General features: G+C 40.7%; 1 protein-coding gene across 3 annotated transcripts in view; it reads right to left on the minus strand.

The window, feature by feature from the left end:
• The window catches only part of INPP4B (inositol polyphosphate-4-phosphatase type II B), a 436,581-nt gene that overhangs the window by 131,682 nt on the left and 280,710 nt on the right, over positions 1-24,189 (minus strand). For all 3 annotated transcript variants that reach the window (XM_084856160.1, XM_084856159.1, XM_084856161.1), the window contains exons 9-11: positions 15,808-15,919; positions 10,637-10,709; positions 6,399-6,546 (exon numbers count right to left, since the gene is read on the minus strand). In XM_084856160.1, coding sequence (XP_084712286.1) covers positions 6,399-6,546; positions 10,637-10,709; positions 15,808-15,919 — 333 coding nt within the window. The remainder of the gene's footprint in view (positions 1-6,398; positions 6,547-10,636; positions 10,710-15,807; positions 15,920-24,189) is intronic.

A 24,189-nucleotide genomic window follows, 5' to 3' on the forward strand; every position in this document is an offset into this window, starting at 1 on the left:
AAAACAGTGAAAATCCTCTTTGTTTAAGTGCTAAACCTGTCTTTTAATGCAGACGCATGCTGTTCTCATTAACTTCTACTGGGAATCAGTTAAGTATTTTTGAAAGCAGACTTTAGTTCAGAGTATCTTCTTAAAATACCCTTTCTCTGATCACTTTTCTTGATTTATAGATTTAGCTTTACATACTGCTTGGTTTGCATATTCCAGCAGGACAGGAAGAACGTGTATGCTTACAATATTTCTCAGCTCATGAACAGATATTATAAGATAATGGAATAGAATAAATAGTACATTTAATGGACTGGGGGTTTCATCCCAAGGTAATATTTTATATGTAAAAATATTTCAAAATAATTTTTTATTATGTCCTGATCAAAAATGGTATCTACTTATGGACATTTATAAGTTTATGACCCCTCCTTTGTAGCTCACTGAAGGCAAGTCATTAAATTATACGGTACGAATGAAAATATTTTATTATCAGCTATAATATTTAATATATTGCAATTGTAGTATCTTTAGCGATGCTTAATAGCAATCTACCTTTACTATTCCCATTCAGCGTCTGATGTGGCAAATTGTAATAAAAAGCAAATAAGCAATCCAATCCAAATGCCGATTGCCAGAATAATGCTTCACACCCTGTCACTGTAATTTTAAGCATACTTACTTGGAAGTAATTCCCATTAAACTCAGTGGGCTTACTTCAGAGTTAACAGGGTTAGTACTGAGGAATAGAACTTGTCCTTTTCAATTTCCCTTTTTCGTTAAATGTAAATGACTGCTCTAAGGACACAAATGAGTTTGGCCTTCTAGGTTCCTGTTCTCTAGCCCATCTAATATACTTTATTGAAGAGGATGTAAACACATTTTAGTTAAGGATATTAATAATCCCTTACAGAAATTGAGGGTTTTCACATCCCATTTTGGGTGGTGTTCTGCAAAAGTTGGAGAAGTTAGAAAGAGGCCCATGTAATTTGCAATGCTACAGATATTTCCCTCACTTGAGTTACGTACTAAATATCTAATGCTTTGGTTTGGGATATTTTTAACACTTAACATCCCCTGCTTTTATTAAATTTGGATATTTTAAACAATTGGGGGTTTGGCAGACAGAGGGAGCAATCCTATTGAGATTGACAGTTGCCTCCGACCCTGGGAGGCGACCACCTATCCAGTGCAGGGCGGGAACAGTGGTGAGGAGCGGATACTCCCCCTGCCCTGCTTTTGCGGCTAAATAGCTGATTTCAGCTGTCTAGCTGTGGGACCTCGGAGTGTGGGAAGCGGCAGCCGGACAACACACAGGATGTGTTGTACTGGCATTTCCGACCTCCCTGCCCTGTCCTGCCCCCGGGAATGCCCTATTTCTGCCTCTCTGCACTGCTCTTACGAGTGCGGAGCACAGGGCCGATCTGCGCTGCCTACGAGGTGGCACAGGAGGGGGTGGGGTCAGTTCTCTGGGAACCAATCTATCCTATGGCCATCTAGCTGCTGACTAGCGGCCATTGAATTGCGCCCAAATGTCTAAATCAATACATAAATAAACATAGTACATTTTTGTTCTATACTCACATGAAAAAGAAACTGATTACTTTTAGATAATGTAACGGTGGTTAGATAACATAACTTTGCACCAAGGAGCTTATACCATGGGCAATCTTGTTCTAAAGCAATGCAAAAATTGCTGTCCATGCAGTTATAGCATGTCACTCACAATACATAGGGAAAAGTAAATCATGATGAGCCTTAGTCCACATGCTTAGACTTTCCACTGAGGGCCAAAGCAGACATTACTTTAAAGATGTAGCAAGCAACTTAATCTTTTGTTTATGTTTTTACTCTAGTGAAAGTGCATGGGCCCCAATCTAGATTGGGACCCGAGGGTCGGAGTAGGGGGCTTTAATTCTTCCTCTCACGGTAGTCCCTAGTTCAATTGGGCCCTCTGCACCTGCAATTTATAGCGCCAAGCAGTTGTATACATCGGCACTATAAAAGACAGCTACATCTTTAAAGTAATGTTCTGTTTTGGCCCTAAGATCCAGCAAATTCCTTTCTGCAGGTTCAAGGGGTTTTGCTCACACTGTATGAATAGCAGCCTTGGGATTCCCTCCCCTCTGGTGTCTTCACTCGCCAGAGTTTAAAAAGAAGCTAGTCAGTGGATGTTAGTGGCTCTAATGTTAGTGAGATGCTGAACCCACTCTGGGTTTCAGTCAGAACTCTACAGAAGCTATCCAAGGTGCACACCCTGGAGAGCTCCTTTAGAGTTACTACTGGTTCTGACTGAGACCCGGAACGGATTCACCACCCCACTGACATTGGAGCCACCAGTATCTACTGCAGCTAATGAAGATGGTGTGTTTGCATTGATGTATGTGTGTGTGTGTGGTACCGTAGATGGGAGCTATCATCTGAAGAAAGGGAAAGCACAACTGCATATGTAGAACCTACCTTCCATAGTTTTCTAAGTCAGGGCCAATCCATTTAACTTTGGGATGAAAGCCTGTGATTCACAAGTTATTTAACGAAAGATACTTTGATACAAGTTGCTTAATATCTCTATTGCAGAAGATCTTTATGTATTATTCAGTGATTTAAAAAATTGTTGGTTTAAGATCAGAGTTAAGTCTGTCTCATGTTGGCTCAAGCTCCAGAAAGCCAGAAAATTCTAAGCTAAGGCTTAACCTTAACAGACGTGCCCCATGTTGAGTAATGATATTATACAATGTTATACATTGTGCTTGCTTACAAGTTATCCTCCATGCACCCACACTTTTCCTTGGTCTTTCAGGCCCAAATCTAGATAGGGATGATGGAGTGCCTGGGACCAGCAAAGATGCCCACGTTGTCCTGGTCCTGTATTGCTTTATGAAGCATATGAACCTTACTGTGTTGCTAGAGGAACCCTCCGATGAGCTGACCTATGCCAGTTTCTGGCATTGCACAACATCATTACTGATCTCAGGGCATGTCTGTCAAGGCATCAACCGTAGCTTTCCAATTTCTTGGCTTTGTGGAGCTTGAGCCAACATGACGTAGTGTTAACTCTGATCTTAAACAGGCATTTTTTTATCATTGGTTTTCCCAGGTTTTAAAAAGGAAATTTATTATTACAGTGCTCTGAAAAAAACAAAAACACAAACTAAAAAACAAGCACAAACAAGTCATTAGCTGAACAGATGTGCACAAATAAATAGATATGTCCCTGTATGTTTAGAATAGCTTACCTCTGAGTAAACCTGCACAGGATACCAGCATAGCTTTTTCCTTTTCCTCCCTCTTTTCATCAGTGATATATCAATCAGTGACAGTGATTCTTCCAGCCTTCAAAATTACCTCACTCTTATCTCAGTTGACAGTTTCCTGATTACCGCCCCCACACACACAGTCAGAATGCAGACAGGAACACTGGAATTCCTCTCAAAATACTGGAGTACTTGCAGCATTCTAACTTCAGAATGAAACTGAGCGTGCCGTGCCAGCAGTTGTTGCCATGGGCTTTCATGGGGCAGAAAAACTTTGATAACTTTTAAACCACCACTCAGAATTTCACCACACCAATTAAAGACACACCTCCTTGACAAACCGAAATAAAGTGCATCAATAGTTTTCCCAGAATTTGAAATAAATATATGAAACGCTGAGCTGCAGCTTGGATATAGAAGTAAAAATGTGTTTCAGCACTTTTTAACTTTCTGTATCTGTGGCAATTTGTATCAGTTCTGTTTGACATTTTGCACAAATGAAGACTGCATAAGGTAGATTATGGATGCCAAGTTTCAAGTTATTAGTTCAAGAGGTATAGTTTTTGTAAGCAGTAGACGTTTGAGGCTTATAATGGTGGAACCTTTTGTTTGCAACTCACCTTGACTAAAGGGGCTCTCTAGTGCTCCCTTAATATGTTGGTCAGACATTTTCCATTTTGAAGTGAATAGAACCATAGTGAATTAGAATGAAGCTTCTCGAATTGGCTTTTGAAAACAGTTGCATGACAACTTAAAATGGACTGTGGATAGCACCCTTATTATCATTATTTAGATTTGGTTAGATATACACTTAATTTCTATTACTGGATATGTAGGGCGGCATCCAACTGTGTCATTCTGTTAGCACAAATGACGTTGCGCTAGCATAAACTAGGTTCTGAACTATGCACAAGGGAAGAATCCAACTAAAGTTACGTTTGCATAAGCATGGTTGTGCAAGGGGTTTTGCATAACTCTTGTGCAATGTGTTGTGCAAATATGCTGTACAGCCTGTTACACAACTTCTTGGATCCATTGTGCAATGTGTTGCACAACATGATGTGCCAGCTGGTTGCACAGCTGCTCACACAACTGGTTGCATAAGTGTAATGGACAACTGCTTGTGCAATGGAAAGATTCAGCGGAACTCCGCTAGCACTATTTGGGTTTGCAGAATGTCACCGCTGGATACTGCCTTCGCTTCTATTATTTGTGTTTCTTTGCAATGTTAGGATAATGCTCAATATGAGTATAATACTTTGTAATATTACTATAATACTAATACTATGGTCAAAAAAGGAAGCATGTTAAAATTTAAATTTGCAATGTTTCTCTCTTACCATTTTAATGCATTTTATTCTGTTTAAGCATAAGCCTGTGGCAAGATTAATGGATTGATGACTATCAGTGTAATTATACTGGCCAAAGGCTTTCATTATGTTAATCTACTCAGCACTCATACACATTGGCTACCTACCACAGGAGTTAATTGCCTAAAGTCAGCCTTTGCATAACTTCACTGAAATAAATGGCACTAACATTATTACAGATACTGCAAAGAAAGACGGACAGAAAAGCAGTAAAATTGTACTGTTCATAGCCACAAATAAAGCCTGAGAGATTTAAGATAATAAAGCTGCTAGTAAACCATTTTACCTCGAATCCTGGAGCTGGAAGGGACCTCAGAGATCATCCAGTCCAACACCGTCAATGCAGGCTCTGCATTGCATGGTGAAGCTACAGCATCCCTGACAGATGGCCATCCAGCCTCTGCTTAAATACTTCCAGCGAAGAAGAACCCACCACCTCCCAAGGCAATCTGTTCCACTGCTGATAGCTCTCAATGTTAGGAAGTTTCTCCTAACGTTTAGCCAAAATCTGCTTTTCTGAAATTTCCACCCATTGGTTATAGACCTGCTTTCTGGTGTGACAAAGAACAAGTCTGCTCCATCTTCTGCATGACAGGTTTCAGATGTTTGAACATTGCTATCATGTTTCCCCTTAATTTTCTCTTCTCCAGGCTAAACACACCTGGCTCTCTCAACCATTCCTCAAAGGACTTTGTTTTCAGAGCCCTCACCACCCTGGTTGGTCTTCTCCAACTTATCAATGTCCTTCATAAAATGGGTCACCCAGAAATGGCCAAATGTGGCCTGACTACACAGAATAGAGGGGAACTATTACTTCCCATGATCTGGACACTATGCTTCTGTTAATGCCCAAGATTGCATTTGCTTTTTTAGCTGCCGCATCACACTGCTGGCTCATATTCATTGCCATGCAATGAACTGCCATTTTTGGTGGAAAGGCAGGATATCAATTAAATAAACAGTCAATTCAACAGGCATTGTTGATTTTAATTTGGTATGGCTCCATTAACGTCACCTACAGCTTTTAAGTTCCTGTATCACTGCAAGTACTTTGGGCTACTATAATTGGAAGTTCTGTAATGGCTAAGATAATGACACGCTACAAGTACAAAGGGAGTCTTTAAAACAGTTTGGGAAAGAAAATCAATTTGTCAGTAAATACCCTAGAGTCTAGGCTCTATGTGAGTGCTTGGGCACCTGGAATTTAAAATCTAATTCAATTTAAACTAATAAATTCACTTTAAAATTAGATGTATATTTGGGTTTTGTTGCTTCATATTGACCTATGCTCTTTGTATATTCTTATGTGTCCTTATCATAACATTTATGGCTTCTGCTATGGGTTCAATGGTGATTGAAAATTGGGAGTCCTAACTCCTTAGCAACCATGGTGAGTAATCAGAACTGCAGCTGTGAACAACTGGCAATCAAGTATTTCCAGGCTCTGAACTAGCCCTACCCACCTAGGCTGGTCATGGGATCCACCTAGATGAGGACTATCAAAGGCCTTCTGTTTGGGCTGGGACCTTGTCTGAGCAACAAGGTCTTGTTGATGTCCCTGTGCATTCCTGGCTTAGGCCCTCAACTCTTGCTCAGCTTCTGCCTCTTGGCTTCCAGCTTACCTCCCACAGCTGTTTGTGTGGCTCAGCCCTGACAGCAGCAGACTCAGCAGGTTGCAACTCTGAATTGCTATTAGTGAATTCAGGGATTTCAGTCAACTTCTACTATTGATGTTATAAAGACAGTTTTATAGCTTACTTTTACTTTTTCATACTGTTTCCCTTACCTTCTCATATCTTCCTTTATGTGCAGGTTGATGAGTTCCTTGGGAATATGAAAAGAAAGAGTGCTCTCAGACATCTGTTCCCGTACACACATCCACTTGTTGTCAGAAGTGGGGAATCTATACAACTTACAGATTGGATTTTTTAACACTGCAAAAGGGGGAAAAATGATGGGATTGCTTAATTGCAGCTATATTTTTGTTCAAAAGTTATCACAGTGGTTTATTACGCAAGTTATTTATCTCTTTCTGTCTCTCAGTCATTTAAACATTAAAGTCCACAAAAATATTATCCTGCTTTTAATTTATTATGCATATTTCAATAAATTAAAGGCAGACCCCTTAGTTTATGCTACCCAAACTGAAGACAACTAAATTCTACTAAGTACTGTAGATGCTGGATTTATCAGCTGCAATAAGATTAAAGGCTCACGACTACTGGCATAGTAGATAAAAGAAAACCTAGCTGACAAATAAATAGTTAAACCTCAACAAGCAGCTGATACCATTAAAACCATGTGCTATGAATGGTCTCTGGCTCCACATCCAGGTGAAAGTGAAGAAGCTAGATATTGTGGCTGTATGCAGACACGTGTTTAAAGACCTTCAATATAACTTCTTTTTAAGACATGTGCAGAATAGGCCATTCATATTATGAGAACTATTTACATTATATGAAAACATTCTCTCTGTGTCTTTATTTCATGCTTTCTGGTACACTACAGAATAATATGTAACAGTAACTGACTTCAGAAAGATAGTTAATACCTGAGTGCCAGGTATGCTTCCTGTTGTTGAACTGATGTTCCTGTTGTTCAGTTGGTATAATGAAAGGTTTTGCTGGCTCGAAGCCAAATGATCAGCACATTGCAAGAAGAAGCAAGGGTAATCCTGAACTGATATGTAGCGTGACCAATTTTAACACATTGTTTAATCAATTGGTTTTGAAAAGTATAATGAGATTCTATCAGTGAGACAGTTTTGAATCTCCATTTTTAGTAATAGGAAATCAGTTCAACCACACAGGTTTCTCAAAAGATGAAGTATACTTTATTTAATAACAAAACAAAAAAAATCAACAATGGAAGTAATGTGCTATGTCCATAAGCTGTTATAGACAAATAGGGTGTACCATTACTACAGGGCCAACGAAGATAGAACATCAAATCAAGGCATTAATTTTGAAGGCAGTTTCATGTAGTAACGTATCTGGCACCCATACTGCTAATGCAGGCTTCAGTCATGCCATACTTTCTATATGGAATTGGATCCTTTTTCAGAGAGAGGATGGATGTACAACATTGCCATAGCCGCTACAGAAGTAGATAGGAACACCATCTCTCTATTGGCTAGCCAGTCACAATGAGTCTGCCCCACCCCCTACCCCCATCCTCATAAAATCAACAGCACTGAAGCAAAGTGGCAGGAGAGGCACAACTGACTTCTAAGTAAAACAACTGAGAAAAAAGGCCAAGGGGTTGATCGGAAGGGAAGCCAGAATATAGATACAGAGAGGAGAAGGGGCAGGGAGAACAAGGAAATGAAGAGTAATGCCAGGAGTCAGACCCAGTATCTAGGGCAATTTTTCCCAACCTTGTTCCCTCCAGATGTTTTGAACAACAGACCCCATCATCCCTGAACACTGGTCATGCTGGCAGGGGCTGATGGGAGTTGAAACCAAAAACATCTGGAGGGTGCCAGATTGGGGAAGGGCATAAAATGCACAGCTGAATCTGATGTCATATAAAAGATGTTGCTGTGAACAAAGTTTTAAAATATTTTGTTCTAACCAAATCTATGACCATGGTTTGCGTTTGAAGAACATGCCATAAGCAAGCAAGCAGAACACAAACTCTTGTAATCCTGAACCAGGCCTTTTATTCCACAAAAGCCAGTGCAAGGGGCTTCAGAACAACAAAAATTGCAGTGTACTATGGTTTTGCAGTGTTTATAGACCTAGGGGAGTTGGATTAGTGGCACATTTCAGCTACTACAATGACTGAGAAATGTCTTTATTCTTCTTATGGATCACTAAAGTTCTGTGTGCATTGTTAATGATTCTCTGCAAGGTACACATTGGTCAAAAACTATAAAAGATTTCATTCTGTAGTTTCAGTCCCTTAAAAGCCACCTTGGTACAATTTCCTATTGATCCAGGCACTCTGTGCAGTATAATTCCAATGAATGCATTATCTCTGCTCTGATCTCTGAAAAAAGTATTACCTTCAAAAGGATATCAACAAGCAGATTCAGCAAACTATATTGCTATTACTCACTCCTGTGGGACATAACCTTTCACTTCTGTTACCTACCCAACCACCCACTGATCCATGAAGCATATGGAACAAAAAAGAAACAGATTCTTACATATACTTCTAAGTTTAATTCTGTTTCAGAAAAAAACTTCCAAACAGAGAAAAATGAATTTTGCTTTACATCGGTGTCATTGACCCTACTGATGGGTCTAATAAGGAGAACTTTCTAAAAAAAGCAAGAAGGCAACATAGTTTTCTGGAAAGGAAGGTGAATTGGCAAGATAGTCAGAGGGTCCCCACTTCCTTTAACATGGCCATGAGCCTTCCTGGAATCTTCTCTTTAATTTTTTAAACAAAATTACTTTTTTCATAAAACACACAAAGGAAAGAGATATTACTTTAACGTTAAGATTCTAAATTGATATATGAATAGCAGTAAAACCCCAAAATGTCTTTAGATAAAAATGGAATAGTGATGAGCATCTATGAGATTAGCCATTCATTCCTCATTCCTACTCACTTAATAAGTGCTTCATAACTCACTTGGGACTTGAGCTCCATATATTAAGAATAATGTCAATGGTCTTCTAGCTTTAGACTTCATAATCCACCAAGAGTTTTTTCTGACTCTCCTATTCTACTTCCAGAATGGCAAAGAATACCATAAACAGTTCAAGATAGTGAAATGCAGAGGATAAACATAATAACTTTATGTACATGTGTGTGTCTAGCTTCTATTGCATCTTATGTCTTTTGATACATACGTGAAAGTACATAGATTATAGGTAAAGCACAACAGATGGGAAATGCATACATCGTATCACCTAGATAAAATTATGAATTATACAAGAGGTCTGGGCTAACTATTAGAAAGAATCTTAATTATGGCCACAGTAATGGGCTGGATGAGGGCCACTAAAGTGAAGCACAATCCAGAGAAGATGGAAGTACTCTGAGTGGGTGGTTTGTCTGCTCAAGGGATTGGTGTTTATCCTGTACTAGACAGGATTGTTCCCTCCCTGAAGCAACAGGTTCACAGTTTGGGGATGCGCGTTGATCCATCTTTGTCACTGGAAGTACACCTTTGTGACTGTGACTCAGTATACCTTTGCTGGCTTAGCCTGGTACGTAAGCTGCAATCCTACCTAGACAGAAACAGCCTGGCCTCTGCTATCCACGCTCTGTTAACAGACTACTGTAATGCACTACACATGATCCATCCTTTGACAACTGTTCAGAAACTGTAGTTAGTGCAAAATGCTGGGCTGATATTATGTGTTACATCAACTGTCTTGGCTCCCAGTCCATTTCCAGGTGGGAGTGCTGGTTTTGATCTTTAAAGTACTTCATGGTTTAAGACAACGGTACCTAAAGGACCAGCTGTCTCCATATGTACCCACCCATAGGTTATGATATTCAGTAGAGGGCTTCCTATAGGTAACTCTGCCATCTGAAGTGAAGCAGATGGCTGCCAGGGAGAGGGCCTTCTCGGTGGTGGCAACCATTGTGGAACACCCTCCCCAAAGAGGCTTGGCTGGCTCTTACCTTATTGTCTTTCTGACACCCTGCAAAGATCTTTTTATTTTCTGAAGCTTTTTAGACACAATTTTAATCTTGCTGATTGTTTTATACTGCTTTTACGTTCTTGTGGCCTTTTAGCTTATGTTTTGTTTGTATTCACATGTTATTGTTTTATTCTTTTTTGTAAATTGCCCTCGGAATAGGATTGAAAGGTGGTACAAAAATAATTCTTCTAACTGTATCAGAGTTAACATGCAATCACACTGGATAATGCTGTTGTAGATTGAAGCTAATTTATGGGGATATTAATCAAGTTGAACTTGAATATTACTCAGGTCACTGAAAACACTGGGTTCTTATTAGAAATCATATGAGCATGAGGCCAGCTTCTCCCTGCAATTACATACATATAGCGTAGTGTTAACACATGAATTACTCCCACCATTATAGATTTAGCACACATACCTGCATTTAATAAAGGTAAATTGTCTTCACTATTCATGTCTTCCAGAGATGTACACTCATAAACCAAGGCATGCTACAAAACAAAAGTTAAAATAACTTGAACATAAAAAAGGATCCACCATATAAAGTCTAATAGCGTCATAAAGAAGTACATATTGAACTTGACACAATACTATGTGAAACACACTTTGTCAGGGTTGCCTCTGAGCATATAGAGTGTCAGAGGAGCTCAGATGCTGAGGAAGAGCTACAACATGTGGGAGAGGAACTTTCCCAGGCTTCAGAGGCACCGCTGCATGGTGCCTTTTTTTCCAAATGGAGATCAACTTTCGTAGCTCCCCTTTGAACTCCCTGAAGGTTGTTTCTTTTGTGTTCTGTGAGTCTCTAGCAATTTGTATCTGTATGTCTCTTTTAAAGCGGCAGGCACCACTCCCTCTCAAGGAGGAATTTACAACCTCCTGGACCCAGCCGGACAACCCCTCCTTGTTTGATTTAATAAGCCATGAAGGGCAAGGGTCAAGCACACAAGTGGTCGATCGGACTTGGCCAAGCACCTTGTCCACATCCTCAGGCCTCAGTAACTGAAACTCATCCAATAAAACTGGACCAGACAGTGCTCTAACATCCGGTGAGGACTCTTGGAGTTCTCAGCCGGGCAAAAAGGGAATCCTGGCAGCTTGATCTCCGTTTGGGAAAAAAGGCGGCAAGCTCCCTTAACTTAAGGGGTGGGAGGGGAAGATTTCCCCCTCTCCCGTGACACTTCCAGGCACAGCTGCTGACACCGAGCCAATTGGGCAGAGTGCCGAAGGTCAGCCCCTGCGACTTCCCACTTGTGCCCACATCTGCGTCTAAAAGTTCAGGTTGTTCTTCCCTCGCCTCCCCTGTCCGCTGTCACTCCCTGGGATGTGTGAAGGAGGGGGGCTCTCCATGCAGTGGTGCCTCTGAAGCCCAGGAAAGTTCCTCCCGCACATGTTGCAGCTCTTCCTCAGAATCTGAGCTAGTCTGACACTCTATATGCTCAGAGGCAACCCTGACACACTTCCCCTGATGTCTGTAATATGTCAGATGTTAATTTTCTGACTAATTATAGAGTGAGGAATTCAGGAACATTGAGACTGATTTACAAAAATTACTGGGTATATTTATTTATAACACTTTTCAGAACTGCTGCTGCTCCTCTGTCCCAGCCAAATTAGGGATGGGAGAACAAGTGATTTTCAAGCCTGTCAAGGCTTTCCTTTTACCACTCCAGTGCTGGTTTTGCCTTGTTCATGGTCACAGATGCAAATGGCGCTCTCCACCCCCAACAGGAAAAGTGCATATATTTGAACAGGAAAAAAGTGCACTTTTGCACACAAATGCGTATTGCCCCCTCCCCCGCCCAGACACTGACATCTTTTTTGAAATATGCAAATTTTAAAGTGCACATTTTTCAAAAAGGATGCATTTTGCAAATGCGATCACAAGCTACAGAATCTGCAAGCTTTTCCTGAAAATTGCAATTGTGCTCGTGTTCAAGGTAGTGAATGGGGCATTTTTGTTAATTTTTCGCGCATCAACGAAATCTTCATACATGCCTAAAGCCAACTGTACCCATAACCTTTCGCAACTAAATTCTGTCAGGCCCTATTGTTGTGCTACAGATTCAGATTCAAAGCATCCAGTGCAAAGCACCCAAAGAAAGCTGTCCACCCCACCAAGGGGCTTCAGCAAGGTTCTGCTGGGAAGGAATTGGTATATATATTCATTTCGTCTTGGTTTATGCTGTGGCTCCATTGATGCACAATCCCCTCCTTTTTTATTCTTTTTAAAATTCCTATTCCATATTCATCCTGCTTTTTGTTCACTGAAGAAAGCATATTTTGAAAAGTCCTTGACAAGGTACATGACCTAGTTTAGGTGGCTGAAGAGTGTCTTGTAGATCAGTATGTCAGGTAGATGCCCTGATTTCCCTTATTAAACTGTCTGAAAATTAATCTGCTTAAAGCAATTGAAAAGCATAATACTTTTACCTACGTAGAGGCTGCAGCGTCAAGCCAGAAGCTCAAGAAATTGGTAGCCAATTGTTTGAAAGACAATCGCCATAAGATACCTCTTATATCAAGTAGGATGCTTTATTGCATGGGTAGGCAGAAGACAATTTCCAGATGTTTTGGATTTCAACTCCCACAACCCCCTGCTAGGAATTGAAGTCCAAAACATCTGGAGATCTACCTTCTGCCTGCCCCTGCTTTATTCCTTAAAGCAGCAAGATATGGAATTACCTATTTCCTAGAACTGGGCTGAAATGCCCCCCCCCCCGAGAAATCTATTCTCATGCTGTGAATGTGGGGTAGACATTACAGTGACTTGCAGGGGGTGGAGTGGGAGGAGGGAACTCAACAGTTTTCTGTCCAGCAGACCCCATTTTATGTCCCAGAACTCCCTTGGAACAAAGCTACACGTCGAAACACTGCAGCCGCCAACACTACAAAACTGGCAGCGAGACAGTGAGATGAGTCAGGGAGGATGGCTTCACAGGATGCCATCTCACTGCAGCATCCTGTGCCACAGCAAACCCAATTCGTTTTAGAGCAAAGATAACAGTATCACAGAAAACAGTCAACAGTATCTGTAGCAAAGAAGGATTACTGCTACAAGAAACTAGAAGTGCATAACTCAAAATTACTCTGAGAAAGCCACATATATTTTTATTAATTCAGGAGAGCCACAGCACGATGTTAACCACTGGAAATAATTATGGCTGCAATTCAGTATGTGACCAAACGCCATATTTTCCAGCTCAGAAATATGATTCTTAGGTGGATACATAACGCTTCCCTCAAATATGGGGTGGGGGGAGCATTACAACCCCCACATTCTTCTCCAGTTTTAATGTGAAGCATAGATGAATTCTTCTTCTCCCACCCATACCCCCAAACCTCCATGATGGGAGTTGTAATCCAGAACATCTGGAGGCAACAGATTGGGGAAGGCTGCCCTAATGCACACAGCTGGATTTGTCTTTATGCTTACAACTTCAACAGTGCAACCCTATACATGTCTACTCAGAAGTAAGACCCACTGAATTCAATGGGACTTGGTCCACAGTAAGCATATACAGTAAGCATGTAATTCCAGCTTGTGCTATGAGTTTTGCCCCCTCCACCCTAAACCTGTTTTAGTTATGGTACCATAATGGGTTGTATTCAGTGTTCGTCTAACTTAAGTGTGGCATGTTTCAAACACCTCCTGAAATCACACTTGTTCACCCAGGCTTGTAATAAATTTGATAATGCTTCTCCATCTTCCTGCTCCTTGTATTGTTCTGTACTATTACTATAATTTGAATGTTTTTTAATGTTGTATTTTAAATGTGATTTTAATATTTATATGTGAACTCCTTAGGGATTTTATTGCATTTAGTGATATAGAAGTATCACAAATAAATAAATAAATAAATAAATAAATAAATAAAGTCCCATTCTTTTCAATGGATCTACTCGACATAGGATTAACATTGGATACAACTCTGTGTACGTAAATATTATGTTCACTCTGCTTATTACTCAGCAACAAAGTAAACTTGCACTGGTTTCCTTTGCTTTGGATTATTATAGATCTATAAAATTGGGCAGGGGTATGTGTGTGTGTGTATGTGTGTGTGTGCTTGGAACCAAACACCAGACCAGCTCCCAGGTAATGCCAGTGTGACCGAACTCTTTTTAACCCAGAGATTAGAGCAAATCTGTATCAGTGCGTACATCTTGCTCATGGAGTTTTGATCTTAAACATAGTACAGTCCACTTCAACTCTGATATTTTAAAAATGTGGTGACTATTCCACCCACATCTCCCCTCCCCAAGAAATGATGGCACCCTGATAATTTTAAATTGAACTGGCACTACTCTTGTTTCTCAAATCCCCAAGCTCACAAAGCAGAACCTACTGGAGTGCTAAATGTGATTGTTGTTATTCTGGTTACCTAACATCCCAAACCATTGGGTGGCAAGTTATGAATAAAACAACAACAACTCCAGAAAGGATGTTAATCATGATGGGAGGCTTCTCGCTCACATAGTTTTAGTTCTAATAATTACTTCTAAATCTGGATCTATAAACTAGCATATGTAAATGTCTTGCACATTTCTGTCTGTGGGTCAGTGCTCCAACCATTTTCGCTACCTAGCAATGTCCCCGCATCTAAGCATTCTCCCATCCCCAACTCTACACACACACACACACACACACACTAATTTTTGATTATCTTGGACAGGCCTTAGATGTCCCCACAAATATGTGGAAAAGGGACACCAACAGTGAATACTTAAATTCTCCCCCCACCCCCCGGGATTGTAAATCATCCAGGAGAGAGCTACAGCTGGCCCATAAACTTTTATGTTTCACAGGACTGCAATACCTGCGGTGCAGGGAATGTAGATAAGGCTTTAGAACTTACAGATTTCTTAGGGGTCAGCCAAATTTTTGAGAGTGTTAATTTCTGTGTCAAAATGTGCATAAATATCAGGGGAAATTTGTTTCAAGAAGGAAATTATTTGAAAAATAAAAATATTTATTTTTCATCCAAGTTCTGGATACAAAGCAGTTCTGTCAATGAATTAATTTAATAAGCCCACTGTGCATAGTGGCTCTCTTTAGATGTGGTTGCTTCACTGCCACAGTAGTCTTATACTCCAGCCACTTGCCTTTGCTTTCTTATAAATATAGGTCACAATCATGTTACAATATAGACAATGAAATGGAGGAACATTCAACTAAAACTGTATGTATAAATGATGTAAGTTGAATATGCAGCATCTATCCATAGCCTTTCCTTTAAAAATGTGATATTTAAAACTCGCTTTCTGTACTGAATGCGACTTGGTGGGTGGGAAGCCGGGTAGCTGCCCAATTCACGCTATTCTAAGCTAATTACCCTTGACTGGTTTTGAAATGGGTACTTTTGTGCTAACTAAATGCAAGTTAAATAGTCCTGAAATAGAATTCTGTTCCATCGCAGTGTATTCTTAGTTTGGAGAGTTGAACACCCATGTTCTACTTTATTTTATATAGGACTTCTTCATTTTTATTCTTAAATACAAACTTAAAGTCTACTGTGACTATAGTAATACATAGGCATCTGGCAGATCTGATCATTCTAATTTAATTTGTGCACTGAGCTGCGCTCCTACCTTTTGTCCCTGCACATCTGTTGTGATGTGATCTGCCTCCCCATCCTCTGTCTCCCCCATCTTCACAAAGCTGACGTCTATCGTGCCAAATGTCTTTCCACCATCCGAGCTCCTGAAAAAAATAAATATGGGGGGGGGGAGAGGGAGGGGAGATTGATTTTGTATTTGCATGGCAGTACCATTAATGAAATCCATTTCCTTCAATCCAAAAACCAGCGCAGGACAAAATGCTTATTTGCAACTGCTGGGCAAATGACAGGGCTGTTCTAGATACATTTTGAATCTTAGCAAAATTCCACAAGTAAGGTACAATGACCTGGTTCGCACAAAATGACCACCTACAGCAGGTTATCATCCTTGTTTGTTTCTGGGTGGCTCATTGTGATAATTGAACCCAATGCAGCTTCTTTTAGCATGGTTTGTTAACCACGCACAAACTACCCTGGGAATCCATGGCTTATTGTTGGGTTGTTCAGGGTGGTTTGTTTTCAGAATGGCTTGTCATGACATGTAAACCTGGCACAATGGCTTGTGTGTGGCTTGCCAGAAAAGGCTACAGAACTGCCTGGCAAGAACAACAAAAAACCCGGTCGGTTCTCCCAATCTTGCTAATTATATCCATCTCTATTACATCTTGAAATGGCACTAGTTAATTTAGTCCTCCACTTCGTCACCTCCCTAGACAGCGAAACCTATTTTTTTAAATGTTTGGGGAGATTTATGAAAATTTTAACCTTGCTGTTTTATCCCACCTTAGGGACATTTGTATATATTTAACATTTTTTTCACATTTGGGGAGATTTGGGCAAATGTAACTTTAAAAAAGGGACACGGTGGCTTAGTGGTTAAGATGCTGAACTGCAGACTGGAAGGTCAGCAGGTCAGCAGTTCGAGACCCGAGTGCTGCGTGACGGAGTGAGCTCCCGTCTTCAGTCCCAGCTTCTGCCAACCTATAGCAGTTTGAAAGCAAGAAATTGCAAGTAGATAAATAGGTACCGCCTCGGCGGGAAAGGTAACAGCGTTCCGTGCACCTTGGTGTTCAGTCATGCCGGCCACATGACCACGGAAGCGTCTTTGGACAACGCTGGCTCTTTGGCTTAGAAATGGGGATGAGCACCGCACCCTAGAGTTGGACACGACTGGTTGGGGACACCTTTACCTTTAACTTTAAAAAAAAAACTTTTGGGGAGATTTGGGTAAATCTCTCCAAAAGTTTTTTTTTAAGTTTAATTTGTGCAAATCTCCGCGAAGGTGAAAAAAAAGCTAAGTATGCACAAATTTCCTGGAAGCTGGAAAAAAATAATGTTAAATATGTGTAAATCTTCTGAAAGGTGAAAAAAAAATCTCCAAAATAAACTCCACTAATGAGCACATTTTCACCCATTAGCAGAGGAGGCTGCTGAGGGTGTGCCGCAAAGGCCCATGGGACATGTGCTGAGAGCAGGTGGAACAACTAAGGGGGGGGTGGGGAGGCACAGCAACCCACAAAGTGCCTGATCTTCTGTTGGGAGTAATGTGGCTTAATGAGCAAACAAACAACCCACCATAGCTTATTTTCATGGTGGCTTATCGTGACGTGCAAAACAGCCCAGTGTATATATATTCACTTTTATAACTTGCAATTCTGTGACATATTCTGACGATCTGTCCACTAATTCTGAAAGAGGACAGGAGGAAAAACAGTAAAAGCAGCTACTATCACCAACTTCCAAAACAACTGACAAGCCCCATTCATCCCACAATTGCTTTTAACTTCACAGCAGGCCAGTACAATTAGAACCCGTGCCAGATTGGAGTAGGCCTTTGGCACATATCTGCTGATGGCCCTCCCACCACTGATTAGGGTCCCTGGCAACACTACCACCAATGACCTTATCACCCCCTCCCCGCTGGGCTTAGCCAGCAGCAATGGTTCACCTCTTGATGGACCTTGAGGCCAAAATCCAGGGCTCTGTAGCCCAGGGCCCCCACAAATGACCACCAAGAGAATGGCAGGTGATAAAGGCAGCAGAAGCAAGCTCCATTTTATTCATGACGGTGCTATGCCTTAAATGAGTTTAAAATGAAGACGTGAACATGTTCAGAGTATTATTGTTGTTGTTATTATTATTGTTATTACTATTATTATTATTTTATATTAGGGCTGGCAAACAGTGTTGCTGTTGTTCGAATGTATCAGAAATGTTCGCTGTAAAGCATAGAATGGCAGTTGTAGGGGGAGAAAAGAAATCTTAGCTGTGTGTTTCACAACTGAAGTAATACACATGGCCTTGTAAAGCCATCCCTCCCCCATAAGATCATTATATCCAAGGTCTAAAATTACCTAGCTGCACCACTGCCCATAAAAACTAGCATTCTCATATGGGAGGTGAGGGTTGCTATGTCAGCACTGTTCTGCAGCACTGCATTGTAGGAAATTAAAAATGGCAGCGGCCTGGTGCCAACTGAAGCCAAGCAGCTATTTCATTCCCAAAGGAAGTCCCCCACAGGAATCCACTTGGTAGCACCCAAAGCAGTAGGCCCAGGCAGTATAGGCATCAGTGTTGGGGTCTTGCCAGGGGACGTTGGGTCTGGCAGCTGCCTGAATATGCTAGGTGCTGATGTTGAGCCTGAGAACAACACTATCTGTGTGTGGATTTATAGAGGTTTCTCGAAGCGAAAACAACAACAACAGAAAACATAAGCACACGAATATATATGGTATCCAAGTGTGTGTTGATGTCTTTGGAGGATCAAAATTTAGTAATATGTTTTCTAAAACTGCTCTTCCTATGACAGTCATTACTCTTTATCAATGATAGGAAAAGGAAAGGTTCCTCCTGTGAAAGCACCGAGTCACTGCTGACTCCTAGAGGGACGCCGCTTTCGCTGGCGTTTTCATGGCAGACTGTAGCGGGGTTGTTTTGCCATTGTCTTCCCCAGTTGTGACTACCTTTCCCCCAGCAAGCTGGGTACTCATTTTACTGACCTCGGAAGGATGGAAGGCTGAGTCAACCTGAGCCAGCTACCTGGGACCCAGCTTCCATTGGGATGGAACTCAGGTCATGGGGAGAGTTTCAGTTGCAATACTGCCACCTACCACTCTGCACCACACGAGGCTCTTTATCAATGATAGACCCCCCCCAAATCTGTGACCTTTACAAAGTTCTAGTTTATATGCATTCCTTCCCCCCGCATTCATTGGCTCAATATATATCAAGATTGCTTCTGTGGCCAGGAGTGCCTTTGCCCAGCGTCAGCTAGTGAGCCAGCTGTGTGAGCCAGGTTCCCTTCCTAGAGGCGGATCTAGCCATGGTGATTCATGTCTTAATTACCTCTCATTTAGACTACTGTAATGTGCTGAACGTGGGGCTGCTCTTGAAAATTGTTCAGAACCTACAGTCAGTACAAAACACAGTGGTCAGACCATTGACTAGTATGCACTTTAGAGAGCATGTAATACCAGTCTTGAACCAACTGTACTGGCTTCCAGTTTGTTTCCAAGCCCAATTCAAGGTGCTGATTTTGACCTATAAAGCCCTAAACGGCTTGGGGCCAGGATATCTGAAAGGCCACCTCCTACCATATAAGCCTGCCCATAATTTGATATTTTCATCAGAGGCCTATCCCACTACCAGGAGAAATTAGGTTGGTGGGTACCCAATATAGGGCTTGTTCTATAGCAGCACGTCACCTGTAGAACTCCCTCCCAAGGGAGGTCAGGCTGGTTCCATCCCTATTGAGTTTTAGAAAAGCTGTGAAAACTGCATTGTTTTGCCAGGCCTTCGGCTTTTAAAATTGTATTTGGTCTGTTTTTAAAGAAGGGTCTGTTTTTGTTTCAGTGATCTGTAGCTGTATGTGCAAAGGCCCCGTGGATGTTAAGGGAAGGGCTATGTGATGTGTGTCATATCGAATGGCAGAACTATTCAGTGCAGCCTCACTCACTGCTCACATGGTGATTTTTCCTTAATATCCAATTAGGTCTGTTAACTGTTAAATGTGAACTGGAAGTTATGCAGACTAGATTTTGGCTTCCCCCTTTCACCTGAATTTCTGTAGTTTATTAGACTGAACGTTATACATAGATTATACTTTTCTCTCTTTAGCCTCTCTCATAACTGCTGCAAGAATAATAGGCTGCATTAATCGAGAAATCTCTGTGCAGAAAACAGGTATATGAACAACAAACAGTGATTGCCCGGTCACATATAACTTTAAAAGTTACAGTTGTCACAACAGATGCCCTGCTAAAAAAGTATCAGTTTAGAGCAGTTTACAGTGTTTTGATGAAACTGCTAAACTTCTGTCTCACTGCCAGTTTGTATCAAATATTCAACTCTTAAACTATGAATTATGGGTTGTCACAGGTTAATCCTGTCTGTTGCTCTGGTTTTTAGTAGAAACACAACCGAATGCAGCCTGTCAGTCATGCGACGAAAGGCTACAAAGTGAAATCTTATCCTTACCCTTGTTGCAGACAGCATTACTCCTCAAAACAGAACAGGGAATCTATTTGAGGAACAAGTTAGATTGTTCATGATTCTTTGATCAAGAGATACATGATAAACGGATGCACAAATGTGCTCACTATCTAAGGGAGAAATCCTAGGACCCTTAGACAGAATGTGAGAGGTCACAGGATATGTTGGATTCTCAGATCCAAGGTCAGAGATAGTGATCTGACCACAGAGAGGGAATCTGTGCTCTGGCCCCCCTCCCCCTCCCAGCCGGGGTGAAAAGAGCTGCACTGGCTGCTCTCCAAGGTTGGGAACTCAACCTCAGAGGATGAAGAAAGGGCAGGGAGGGAAGGAGATAGGACAGGATTGGATACAAGCTATCCTGAGGCCTCTGCCAGCCTCCTTCCATCCCCCTCCAAAACACCCCAGACAGATGGGCAAAAAAGCTGTCTAGTGAAAATGCAGAGCGGGAGGGTGGGGAAGTGAAGATTGCCTCCACTGTGCCTCCCGCTTTGCACTGGATGATCGTAAGCCTCTGAGTTTGGACGCTTATGACCACTGAGGGTGGAAACAACAGGACTGTGCCCTAAATGTATGTTGTTGGCCTGCCATCATCCCTGTCCATTGGCCATACTGCCTGGGATAAACAAATCTAAACCTTCAGCATTATACTCAAACCTATTCTAGTCTACTTAGCATCTGTTCACAGGCCTAATTTTATATGCCAAGTCCCACCTCCGTTAATCTTTTCATCATCAAAAAAAAACAAATAACAGTGAATATGCAAATGTTAAATCATGGAATGAAACAAATCTGTAGAAAGCTATAGGCGTGCCAATCTGCAAAGACTCATGTTGATGTTCTGAGGAAAGCCAACATTAGCATCATGTCACAGTGAGGAATTTAAAGTAGATTTGTCAAATAAGACAATAAGATATGTCAAGCATGCAAGTAAACAAAGAAAGAAGTACCCACTAAAAATGTGGCTTTCAGTGCAATTCTATACATATCTAATCAGAACAGTAAGTCCTATTGAACTCAATGGGACTTACTCCCAGGTAAGCATGTGATTGCAGCCACAGTAGAACAAGCAAGCAAGGGAAAGCACAAAGACTTCAAGGTTCAATCAATTGATGCAACACAAACAAAGAACCATCCTATTCGTCTAACTCAACTCTGCATCTCCCGTCAGTACCACCCCTTGTGCGAATATCACTCCTGTTTATCCAAATATCCTGGTGTGGGCATTCTTCAAGATATTCAAGGTAAAGAAAGTTGTACTCAGTTGTTATTACAAGCAGAGAGGCATGCGTTAACAGCTATTATTTTAAAAGAAGACGAATGAGAAACAGATTAGCTGACACTTGTTGCAGTGGGGAAAGTAACTGATTACTTAAACCAGTCAATAGGTTTCACCATCTATGCCAGGCTTTACCAACTGGGAACCCTACAGATGTTTTGGACCTCAAATCTCACCATCCCCAGTCAGCAGGGCCAATAGTCAGAAATGCTGGAAGTTGTAATCCAAAACATGTGGAGGGCACCAGGCTGGGGAAGACTGATCTATGCTCTATCCCAACATGCAAAGGATAACATAAATTCAATTAGGTAGAATGAGACGGATCCAGATGTAGACATACTTAGACTAAATCAAGTTCTATTGATTTCAATAGGTCTACTCTGACTAAATCTGGATCCACCCCAATGAACATAATAGTGTTTCTGAGTTTTGATGGAAACTGAAATCTAATTTACAATACATTTTATTGATTCCCACTTAAATCTCTTGAATAATCAAAATCTGAATGAAACATTTCCCATGGCCAACTCTTTACTTGCAGAAAAAAAGCCTAGGAACACAGAGAAATATGACTGCATATTTGCATAGAAATTCTGAATTATGCCACTCAGAGTTTCAGTTATTCTAGTCAAGTGTCACAGGCATTTCTCCATTACATAATAATGCACACAACTAAAACCTGCAGACTAATAAAATACATACATTACTTTTAACTGCAATTCTTGATGAAAAGAACAGATTTTTAGTTTTATGACAAAACCCTTAATTCATTTTAGAAGACTTCCATTTCTATGTAGATTCACTGATTAAAACTGTGCAGTTTTTACTTCCAGACAGTTCTTGTAATAAATAAAATGTCACTGAACAACAGATTATACATTTCCTTTTGTTCCACCTAATATAAAATTTTATTATACACTTTGCTGAATTTTCTCTCTACTTTTCTTGAGATCTGCCCAGTTTGTAAAGCCAGACTAACACCCATCTGCTTCAGAGTGGCAAGTCATAACAACTAGGAAGTCCTATCTGTATGTTAGCTGTATAAAATAGAGCTAATAAAGTTGATTTGTGAGGAGAAAAAGCATGCTGATTCCCATATTAATTGGCACATTTGCTAAGAAAGAAACATACAAACATTCTGCAGGTGTTTAGAAAAATCTTGTCATCAATAAAGCATGTAAAATGTGGTTCATATTTAATGCTTTCTGAATCCTTTGAATCTCTCGACCTCAGTTTTTTCAATTGTCTATCTCAAAAATCTAATAGCTTTTAGATTCCTTACATATAAAATATGTTCTAGTGGAAGTACTAAGAACTCTGTTGGCCTAAGAAGCACACAAAACCAATAAATATTAACATGGCAACTAAACAGCAGAATAACCCATTTATAGTCTAACTGTTTGATATTGTTGTTCAGCACTCTCTCTTTTTTGAATCTAGTAAGTTCATGTTTAGTATACATGTGGGAAATCACTTGCTATTTGGACTCCATACATATTCGAGTTAGAAAGTACTGAGGTCTTGTTCTGATTATTGGTTATTAATTAATCAGTCAAGGAGGGCGAGACTATCTGAAAGTGATCCACTAACGAGGACAAGACTGTGTCCTCAACCCTTCAAATTCTATATTTAACAAGCAAACCCCCAAGGGCAGCCAAAGACATAATTTTGTCTGCAAAGTAGGTGACAAATTCATCAAAGTAGGGGAAAGATGGCTTAGCCTCTGGGTAGATATAGCACTTATTGACCAAGCCATTAACCACCTAAAACAGCTCCATAAGATGGCACTTCGCAGACACAATTGCAGCAGTTAAGAAAAATATTACTCATTACCATCAGTGCTGTAGCAGAGCCCGTGACAGATAATTTTTATACATCTATTAGATGAGTCATCTGCCCTCCTGCATCAATATGCAGAGATGTTTAGGCAGTGCCCCAGTATATATGCTACCTGTGTTAATAGGCCACACACAGTAGAGAAGGCATAAACTACACCCTTGACCACATGGTTCAAATAATGCATAAAAGAGGTTCTCTAACTGATGCAGAATTGCCCTGAGCCCCTATTAATCTGACTTTTCCCTCCTCTTCCCTTTTTGAGGGATTGGCATCACATCTGACATTAGCCCTAAGGTCCCAGTTCACACATTTGTTGAAGGGCATGGGGGCAAGGGTGTGATGCTTCCCCATTATATGAAGGCTGCTGCCAGTACCATGAACTAGAGCTAAAAGTAGGGGAGAACTCTGAGGATGCTCTGTGTTTTAGTCAATCTACCATTCTACAGGTCAAGAATGCTATCAAAACTGTAGTCAAAATGAATGGAAATATTTCTCAAGGAGATATTCACCAATGCTCTCATGCTCACACTTCCATTCAACTGGCTTAACTGAAACATGGCACATGGCTTTGAAGAAAGGGAAACACAAACATATTTTATTTTCTAAGCACCTGCTCATTGGAAACAATGTGATATAATTACATAGGTAGGCAGCAGCTTATATTTCAATATTTACAAATTATACATATTGTTTGTAAATTAATTTCAAAATACGGGCCATTAAGAATGTATACCATGGTTGAAAGATTGATTTCTGAAAATCCAATTAAACGAATGATAGGTCAAATCTACAAGTTAATAGCAGATC

This window comes from Heloderma suspectum, chromosome 5 (assembly GCF_057233095.1).
Source record: "Heloderma suspectum isolate Gila_16-S chromosome 5, 16-S_ref, whole genome shotgun sequence".
NCBI classification, from domain to species: Eukaryota; Metazoa; Chordata; class Lepidosauria; order Squamata; family Helodermatidae; genus Heloderma; species Heloderma suspectum.